At 33.7% G+C, this 10,383-nt stretch overlaps 1 protein-coding gene across 1 annotated transcript in view; it reads right to left on the bottom strand.

Moving 5' to 3' along the window:
• The window catches only part of LOC117172678 (cytochrome P450 4C1-like), a 66,132-nt gene that overhangs the window by 15,013 nt on the left and 40,736 nt on the right, over window positions 1–10,383 (bottom strand). The window contains exons 2-9 of the mRNA XM_033360805.1: window positions 3,621–3,730; window positions 3,447–3,537; window positions 3,133–3,318; window positions 2,863–2,953; window positions 2,499–2,601; window positions 2,333–2,429; window positions 2,121–2,230; window positions 1,984–2,052 (exon numbers count right to left, since the gene is read on the bottom strand). Of these exons, the coding sequence (XP_033216696.1) occupies window positions 1,984–2,052; window positions 2,121–2,230; window positions 2,333–2,429; window positions 2,499–2,601; window positions 2,863–2,953; window positions 3,133–3,318; window positions 3,447–3,537; window positions 3,621–3,730 (857 nt within the window). The remainder of the gene's footprint in view (window positions 1–1,983; window positions 2,053–2,120; window positions 2,231–2,332; window positions 2,430–2,498; window positions 2,602–2,862; window positions 2,954–3,132; window positions 3,319–3,446; window positions 3,538–3,620; window positions 3,731–10,383) is intronic.

Here is a 10,383-nt window from a genome sequence, read left to right as displayed (position 1 = left end):
ATATACGGAACTCATTTTTTGTAACGTGGTAACAAGATGAGAATTGAAAGCAAACTGAATGTTAAATCAAAAAGCATGAAAGAGGGAGCTTTTCTTAATATTATGACACCAAAATCATGTCGATACACGTTACCGACTGCGAGTAAAGCCACCCACGCTTTAACTTGACAGACTGTATTTCAATTTCATGAGTGAATTTCATGCTCTCCTCTATACTGTTAAACACGTTTACAAGAAGGTCAATTTTATCGGAAGGAACAATTGCTATGATATCGTCGACATATCTTGTATACAAGATGGGTGTGAAATCTAATAAATCGAAAGCTCTTTTTTCAACATCTTGTAATAATAATAATCTAGTAGCTATTAATAGTTCATTCTTAGTTGTTTTTGTTGAAGTATGATTCAAGATAAGCTTTTCTTCGATACAATCTAAAGCAAGATCAAGCGGAATGCTATCAAACATCGACACAACATCTGAGGAAATTATTGAGTGAGTTTTAGGTACAATAACGTTTTTTTGAACATCTATAAGTTCCCAACTATTTTTTAAAAAGAAACTAGTGTTTGATTACCCTTATCTGCTTTTACAAAAATTAAATCTTGATGTTCTTTTTGAAAACGTTTAAATAACTTGACTGATTTATCTAAATTTTTAATTTTATTTATATTTTTATGATTTGAAACTACTTGAGTAGCAGTTTATCAAATATTAAATTTTACATCCTCTTTCTTAATATTTTGTATAGAATTTTCAATATTTGTAATCAAATTATTAAGAGGAATTTTATTCGCATTTAAAGGAACATTGAAATTGTTACCCACAGCTAAAATTTTGGCAACCTCATCAGCAATTTCAACATTTGATAAATTTTTGAAACCTCTATTTAATCTAAAATCTTTAATATCGCTATTGAAAATTAAAGACCTACTCTTCAGTAAATCAAACTTTTTGATACAATCTTCACGCTTTATATATTTAAAATTTCGGAGACTTAACTCTTGTGGGTCAAAATGCTTATTAATAGAGCCATCAGATATAATTCACAATAAACCATGTTTAAAGTAATTTGAAAAGTGACTTAATTTTTGAATATTTGTAACAAGTTTTCAATTTCTAATTGTAAATGATATGATAGAAATAATTTTCTACAATTCATTATTGCATTGTCGGTCGAAGATTGGTTTGATTTGGTGTTTCCAAATCTTTACATCATAGGAAGCTTATATGTTAGTGAAGGTATTATCTTTTGAAATGCTTGATAAACATTTTTCATGAATGAAAGTTTGCTAGATTTCAAAAATGTTTGGATCGAGAATTATGACTTTTGTTGATATAAAATGTGTTTTGCTTTTTAAATCTTAGTAAGAAATTGTTATTAAAGAAATTTGTGTGGATTTCTCTAGTTTCTTGTTAGATCTTTGAACATTTAGGTAACAGAAATTCTGAGAGGTAACGAAAGAAGTAACTTTTTTGTTGTTAAAGATGTTCTATTGCTTGCTTAATAATTGTCCAGAAAGCAAGTTTTCTTAGATTCACAAACGTTGAGATTTTGTTGTAACATACTTGTGTAAAAAGTAATGTAAGAGAGATTCTGAGAGGAAACGAATGGGGTGACTTTTGTTCTTAGAAAATGCGTTTTATTTTTTTAATCTTAGCAATCAAATTTCAAGAAAGAATGTTTTAATGGGTGTAGGATATAGGGTGGTGTCCCCTAGAGTATTTTCGTAGAGAATTTGATTTTTTTCGTTGGATATTCCCAAAATTTAGTTTATAATTTGTATTAGAGTCTTGGATGTAGTTCTGAATTGTGTACTATTTTAAATAAGTTATTCATTAAATGACCTCGTTAAGAGCTTTATTATTTATTCTCAAATAAATATAACTGTGTTAAGTACACGCTTCTACGTAATTCACTACGTCAAGCTTTCAGGCGCAGAGTTTAATTTTGTAGAATCGCTACCCCCGAGCTTCTGTCTTACCTGAATCTTTTTGTTTTCGGCCAAAAGTAATAATGTGAAACATAAACCCATCGCTGTTGTATCATGTCCCTAGGAAAAGATAAAACATAAATTTCATAACTTGTCTAATATATGTTTTGAGTTAAAATCAAATCTACCTCGAAGACAAATGTATCTACTTCCTCCCTAATGCCAGTGTCATCAATATCAGCATTTTCATTTGCAGCGGTTATGAGAACATCAAGCATAGCCATCCTAACTTTCCTCTCTAGAAATCAAATTTTTCTTAAATTTAAAGAATCTAATGGAGAGTTTTTATATAAAAAATTAACTAAAGAATTTTAGGTACTTATTTTTTCCTAAAACTCACCAAACTTATCATCTTCTGAATCATTTTTCGTCAATAAAGAATTTTTTTCATTTTCGTGTGACGTGCGTTCGTGATTCTTCTTTCGGTTTTTTATAATCTGAAATAAAATGGTATTGTGCATCTGTTTTATCCTTAAAATCTTCTAAAACAAACGTATAAAACCTACGTTGTTAGAAAACCCGTGAAGAATCTTTATAACTTTTTGCTGTCTTATTCCTGTCGGTGTTAAATTGAATAGCCAGTCAAAGTGAAGCCATGGTCTCAATGCCCTTTTAGAAAGAAAAAATCACAATTTTTAGATACAATCCTCGTCTTTTTAATAACTTACATTTAACGAATATAATGCAATGAGTTAAGAAAATTTTTGAATGATCAAATTGTCTTACATCTTTTTAATTTAAATAATATGTGGTGTAGCATAGCCAATACATTATAAATTAATACGGACACCTATTTTAATATTTTATATTTAGCTTTTGTCTTTCCAAATGTAAAAATTATAATTTTTGTGAACAAAGGAAATTAGGTACCTGAAAAATAAGTTATCGGAAACTTCTCGAATGGCAGTTCCATACAAATTTTGAGTATCCATCTTCTGCAAAGAGGTGCCCATGGCAGTTTCTATAAAAAAATAAAATTATTAGCTTGTTACTTTAGTCGAAGATTTTATTTTTAAAATAAAAATAGTGTCGATTCTAATTTCTTAGTTTTATATTGGAATAATAATTATAATATTAACGAATGAGCACTAATTTTATGAATAAATAACAAATCATTCATCGTAAGAAATGTATCCTTACGACATATTGAATTTAATGTACATTCCGTTAGCAGCGGCACAATGTCTTCAATGACTAAGGGTCCCTTAGATTTTAAACGATTGACTAAGTTTTCTCCTTGCTCTACAAAAACTTCAACGAAACCTTGTAGAATCCCAAAATGGAAGGCTGGTGTTAACATTTTTCGACGTTTTTGCCATTTATCACCTGAAAGATGACACCTTAAGATTTAAAAAAAAAATTAATGACCGCTTTCGATACAAAAATAAATAAACATGTCTTTCCATTTTTTTACACTGTCTACCATAAAATTTTAGCAAATAAGCGTTTCATACCAGAGGTAGTCAACAAGCCAGAGCCTAGCCAAGGATGCAGGAATTTATAAAGCATACTTTTTTCAATATGTTTTGTGCTGCTAAGTAACATCTAAAGGAAAATTAAATAATTAGATAACAACATTTCTTTATTTTGTTTTGTACTTGAGATAAATAATGAAACTGGTCCTTTACCTGTGCATCGTCTGGATGGTAAATACTGATTACGGGCGTCCCACCAAGCCAAACTTTATTAATGGGGTAATATTGGGCATTAACTATTCTTTGTGCAATCCATAGTTTATCTATAAAAGAATTATTTTTAAAATGAATTAGAAATAATCACGTCACAATAGGCTTTTTTAGCCTATTTTTTGGACTTTGTTAGCGACATGGGGGAAAGATATAAAAATATATTATAGGTATCAAATTACTCTTCATTGAAAATCTAAGTGAGCATCGCTTTTCGTTTTTTTTAAATGAAAAAAAAATTCAACTTATTTAGGGGAAAAAAGAACCCCCAAAAAAATAGGAAATACACCTTATTATTAAGCCATTTTTCATTGTATTTTTTTCTATAAAATAAAGCTTACAAAAATAAAATAAAGTATTTTTTTGATCGACACGGGGTTAATCTGAAAAATTATTTTATAATTAGTACTATTTTCTATTTCATAATTTTTTCGGGGGTTTCTCAACCTCGAAATAGAGGTAATTTTTGGAAATGTTTAAAACCGAAAAGGGATATTAGTGAAGATAGTAACTGTAGTCACAAAAAATAAATTAGATATATTTACCAGCAATTTATTTTCCACGAAATATAAGTAGTAAAGTTTACAAGTTTTTCCCCTGGGCGATATTGGCAGAACTGACATCTGAGCAGTGCTGCCAACATTCGCATCGAAATAACGCATTATGTTTTCGATGATAGCCAATTTTATCTGAACCTTTTCGTACAATATGTAAACACGTGAAAAATATTGAAGAGCATCGTATAGACCCTTAGGGCGTCCTCTACGGCCTTTGCTTAAGGAACTTTTTTACGGAGGCCTGTTTTGGAATAATCATGGAATTAATATTTTTCATAGGTCTTATTTCTAATTACTTTGTTGGTGTATGGCAAATTTGATTGATTGAGAACCTAGACGAATACTTCCAAACAGGCATCCGTGAAAAGGTATCCTAATTTGTATAAACACATCATCGTGACAATTCAGCTTTCCAACGGGATGATTATCATTATATGAATGATGATTATATGACGTAGTAACATCAACTAATTTATTTGTAAAATAACTAATTTAATAGCAAGACTTACAATTGTAGTAGTAACGCTTACTATTTAAAATAGTAAACACACCTAGCTGAAAGTAGTATCTACCATCGAAACTTGTAGCGAGAACAAATAAAGTAGTAAGATCAACTACAATTGATGCATTTTATGCGCCTGGGAAGTAGAAAACCGCCACAACGAGTGTACTCATGGTGAACGGAATATTGGGGCCTTCGTCTTGGCATGAAACGACGGGTGGGCTAGAGTTTTATTTTAAATCGGTTAATCCGTTCAATTTCTGGATATACCTTTTTTCTCTCTTCTCCGATTGCACGACAAAAAATACTGAAAAAAAGATGCTATGTCCAGAATTGGAAATTGTTGAATCGAAAAAGTTGTAATGAATAACGCTATCGTTATCCCTATCCCATTCATGGAGTATCTAAGACTGTGTCTCATTCATATAACGAAAGACGGAAGACGCTATCGTTATGATAACGCTATCACTGCGATAGCGCAACTTATCCATCTAGTATGTAAAGCGGCCGCCCGTTCATGCGAGTTAGTCGTATTCTTAGTCTTAACTTGTACCCTTATACCATTGATAAAATAAAGTTAGTCGTACCGCGTGAATCGGTGCGTCATATTTAAAAAATACTTCTTTGGCTCTTTTCGGCATCACATTTTGGCGATTCTGCTAGGATTGCTGCTAAACGATCAGGAACAATAACTCTACGGATTACTGGATCAAAATAGAGCAATCTCTGAGACGGACTTTGGATTCTGGGGAATCAAAAAGAAAAGAATTAGACTCCGAAGTATCCACGGAACCTCGTACTCGAGAAGTAATAAATATCTACTGAAATTAGAGACTGAATTAAGTAGATCCTATACTACGTAGAGTAGTTATTTTGTGAAACTCAAAACTCTCAACTACAGTAGCAGCCAGCAGATACATCAGCAGAGCCGATTCACGTTCCACATAGCCGTCACTGCAGCTTCACGGACTTCACCTCGACTATTGCGAAAAGAACAGAATAACTGTAAGTTTTGTAATTGTATGGTTAGGTATAAATCGTGAAACAAATCTCAATATAGTAAGTTTAAGTCCTCCTTGCTGTCTGAGGAAGGAGGCGAACAGAAAACCAAAAGTTAGTTTACTGTTCGGCGATGCAGAGCTTCGAGATGTAGGTGTGGCATACTCCGCGTGCTCGCGAGCCCTGCCACCCCTCAACAAAATTGAAAACTTACTTTGTAATCAGTTGATTGTTGTAGCATGATCCACCGCACTGCATTGTATTAAACAAAAACTTACGAGTTTCAAAAGCATACGTACTGGATAAATATAAATTCAGGGATTATAGAAATCCAAAGCTTTTTTATAATACAGATACTGATATCGACAGTGCATTAGAAGTTTCGAAACACCGCGATTTTGATTAAAGAGAACGAGAGTAGGCAACAAGAAATTTTTAAATTAGCAAAAAAATAGGTTTACCTGGGAAAATAGAAACAGATAAATCTAACCTCATCTCGGAAGACAAGGACGAGGAAGCACAAGAAAAAAGGATAGAAAGAAATACGGAACTATTGAGAGAAAATTTGAAAAAGCTACAAGAAGAACAATTAGAGTTAGATGATTCTATCTCAGCGGAAGGAATATTGGAAGCCATAGTTATTTTAAATGGACAAAGTGACATAGGTGTCCAAGACTTTATTAAACAAATCCAGTTAGCTGGATCGCAATGTACACGACCTAATCTCCTGTTAGCCTTCATAAAAGCGCAAAAAATAATAGGAATGGCAAAAAACGCTATTAGGTTCATTTCTATAAACACATACGAAGAACTTTATAAAGCATTACGGCAGGATCAAAAACAAACGAATTCAATCACAGCACTCAAGAGTCGCCTAGCGGCATGTAAGCAAGGCTCAACGGAAACCGTTCAAAGTTTCTCTACCCGATTTAGACAAATTATGAACGAAATCAATTATGCAGTCCAAGCTCAGTACACCAAGTCACCAGAGGGGAAAATGCATATTAAGATAGAAGAGCAGGAAGGAACTAATAGATTTTTGTTAAACCTAAAAAGGGAAATAGGATTTCAAGTTAAATCTTTGAAGCCAACATCCATATCAGAAGCTTTAAATTATGCAATGGAATCCGAAATGTGGCTTAGAGAATTACAATCCACCAGATCAGCTCCTGAATACAGACCGGTACAGAGAGTGTTTAATAAGCCGATTTGACCTCCTAGACAGTCTACTAATACAACGGGATTTAGACCCACAAGTTCACCACAAATAGACAAAAGTAAATTGACTTGTTATAAATGTGGAAAGAATGGTCACTTTGCATCACAGTGTTAGATGAAACCGCAGGGTTTTCCCACCGCCCAATATCAAAAACAACCATCGCAAGTCTACCAGATACAAGAGGAAACGGATATTTCAGATATACCCACACAGGAAGAGAAAAACGAAGAGGAAATTACACTGGAAGAATGGGCGGAACAAAACAGCTATCAGGACTCAGCCGAATCTCTGCAACATGCGGAGAATTACGAGCTATCCGAGGAAAACGACTAAGAAAAGAATATAAATTGTTATTAGACACTGGCTCGGCAATAAACATAGTAAAAGAGCACCTGATACCTGACGTACCAAGATTTAAATTTAACAAAAAATTTTCAATGGAAACGATGAACATTTATCAACTGAAGCATGTTATATGAATTACTTTAACCAAAAACATCTCTTTCACATTGTACAGCCCGACTTTCCAAGCATAGAAGAAGGAATAATCGGACAAGGCAAGGTAAAACTGCAACAATTTGCAAAATAAAATTAGAAGAAACAGACCAGGATGTATGGATTGAAAATCACAGTGCAATTCCCGATGGACTTTATGCGATACGAAACCAGGAACTAAAGATACCATATCTGAACTACCAGCGCAAACCGGTTGAAGTTCCAAGTACAGTTAATTTCGACAGAATAATGACATCGCGTAGTCAATCAGTTAACTTAAAACCAATGGACCCACGGTATGACGCAAGTGGAAATTTCCAACGAATAAAAGAGGTGTTGGAAAATTCCAAGATTAATCATCTCGAACCAAAGATCAAAGAAAAAATAAAGAAACTCATAACTATTTATCAGGAAGTATTCTCCTTATCATACGAACCACTACCGTGTACAAATCTAACCGAACATGAGATTATCTTGAACTCTGGTAAAGTAATCAATCTACGTTCTCATAAACTGCCTGAAAGACACAGGGAATTCTCTCTTGAAGAAACGAAAGAAGTTTTAGATAAAAACACCAGACCATCACAGTCTCCTTTTAACTCACCACTTTGGGTCGTTCCCAAAAAAGGAAACAAAATGCTGATGGTGATTGACTACCGATAGATAAGTAAAGATACGGATCAAGACGCGTATCCACTCCCAATGATCGATGAAATCTTAGATCAATTAGGCCGAGCTAGATTCTTTTCAGCATTCGATATGAGTGCTGGCTTTCACCAAATTCCGATGAAAGAGGAAAGTAAAAAATATACAGCTTTTTCAACAACCCAGGGACATTTTGAATATAACAGAATGCCTTTTGGATTAAAAAATGCTCCCGCGACTTTCCAAAGACTAATGGACAACGCTTTCAGAGGCCTGATAGGAAAAAGCTGCTTCGCTTATATAGATGACATCGTCATATTCGGAAATACATTACAAGAGCATAATGAGAATTTAGGACTTGTGTCACAAAGAGTAAAAAACTTAGCATTACGATTGGAACCAACGAAATGCGAATATTTAAAGCCAGAATTAGAGTATCTTGGGCACTTAATAACTGCAGAAGGTGTTAAACCAAATCCCGCAAAGGTAGAAGCAGTAAAGAATTTCAAAAATTTTTTAAATGTAAAAGATGTTCAAAGCTTTCTAGGTTAAGCTGGATATTATAGGAAATTTATTAAAAACTTTTCAACTATCGCCAGACCACTCACCCGACTCACACAGAAAGAAACTATATTCGACTGGACAACTGATTGTGAAAAAGCTTTTTACGATTTGAGACATGCGTTAACAACGGCACCTGTTTTGAGATTTCCAAATTTCAAAGAACAATTCACCTTAACCACCGACGCTTCAAATCATGGTTTAGGCGCAGTCCTCTCCCAAAACGGACACCCATGTTTGTTCATCTCTCGTACTTTAAATAAAGTCGAGGAAAATTATACGACCTCAGAAAAAGAATGTCTAGCAATCGTTTGGGCTTTGAAAAGATTAAGAAAATATTTATTGGGAGATGTATTCAAAATCCAAACAGATCACAAGGCACTCGTTTGGCTGCACAACGTTAAAGACCCCAGCTCGCGCTTACTACGTTGGCGTTTAAGAATGGAGGAATATAAATATGAGATCGAATATGTGAAAGGCAAAGAGAACAAAGTTACGGATTGTCTCTCAAGATTGTTTCCAATAAATTTAGAAGACGCATCACCTGATGTAGAAATATCCAACGCTCTTGTAATTACTCAAGATAAAATCGTACCACGCGACCAACGAATGACGCTAAGGAAAAAAGATATATCAACAGAACTCTATGGTAAATATTTATAGTGGAAAAAGGACCCAGTAGGCAGTGTAAATTTAAAACCAAACGGTCCAGGCAAACTTTGGAAAGAAATTAACAAAGCTGATTTAGGAAAATACAACGAAAAAGAATGGCTTTCATTCCTTTCGGAAATAGTAAATCAACAAAAAAATAAAGGTTACAGTATAATACGAATCACGGTAAACGATACCCTGGTTACTTCTCTAGAAAAATAATCAGTGCAAGAAATGATGAAATACATCTCCTCAAGTCACCCCGATTATATGCTTCACCTTTGCTTTTCCAATAAAAGAGAGTTAACAAAAGAAGAAAGAAAAAGCATCATGAAGGAATCGCACAACGAACACCTGGGAGAACACAAAACTCTTGACAAAGCATGTAAACTCGGACACTGGACGGGAATCGACAAAGACGTAATAGAATACGTAAAGAAATGCCCTATTTGTCAACTTGAAAAAACAACTCGAATAAAAAACCAAGCAGAAAGTATCCTTCCAGAAGTACCGCTGGAACCTAATGATAAAATTGCATTAGACGTTTACGGACCACTGCCCGTAACGCAGAATGGAAACAACTTCGTGCTTGGTCTCCAAGATAGGTTGACCGGGTACACAATATTAATGACAATGAAATAAACTGATTCTGGGACAATAATAGAAAATTTAATTGAACATTGTATCTATATTTTCGGTGCTCCGAAAACAATATTAACCGACCAAGGTTCAAACTTTATATCTGACATGATGCAAGAGTTTGAAAAGGCTTTACAAATCAAACACATTAAAACCACTGCTTTCCATCCTCAATCAAATAGAAATATAGAGCGCATGCATTCTACGTTAACAAATTTAATTAAAACCGCATGTAAAGAAAACTCGAAAGAATGGGATGAAAATCTAAAGTAGGTAAACTTTGTTATTAAAACTATGAAGAATGAAACCACAGGATACTCACCTTATGAATTAACTTTCGGTCGAGAACCCAATCTACCTTCAACAATCCCCAACACTCCGAATTTAACGATGAAAGATTTAATCAGGAAATGGAAAAGAAAACACGACGAAAATATC

This window comes from Belonocnema kinseyi, chromosome 5, assembly GCF_010883055.1.
Source record: "Belonocnema kinseyi isolate 2016_QV_RU_SX_M_011 chromosome 5, B_treatae_v1, whole genome shotgun sequence".
Taxonomy (NCBI): Eukaryota; Metazoa; Arthropoda; class Insecta; order Hymenoptera; family Cynipidae; genus Belonocnema; species Belonocnema kinseyi.
This window is presented reverse-complemented; position numbering and strand designations above follow the sequence as displayed.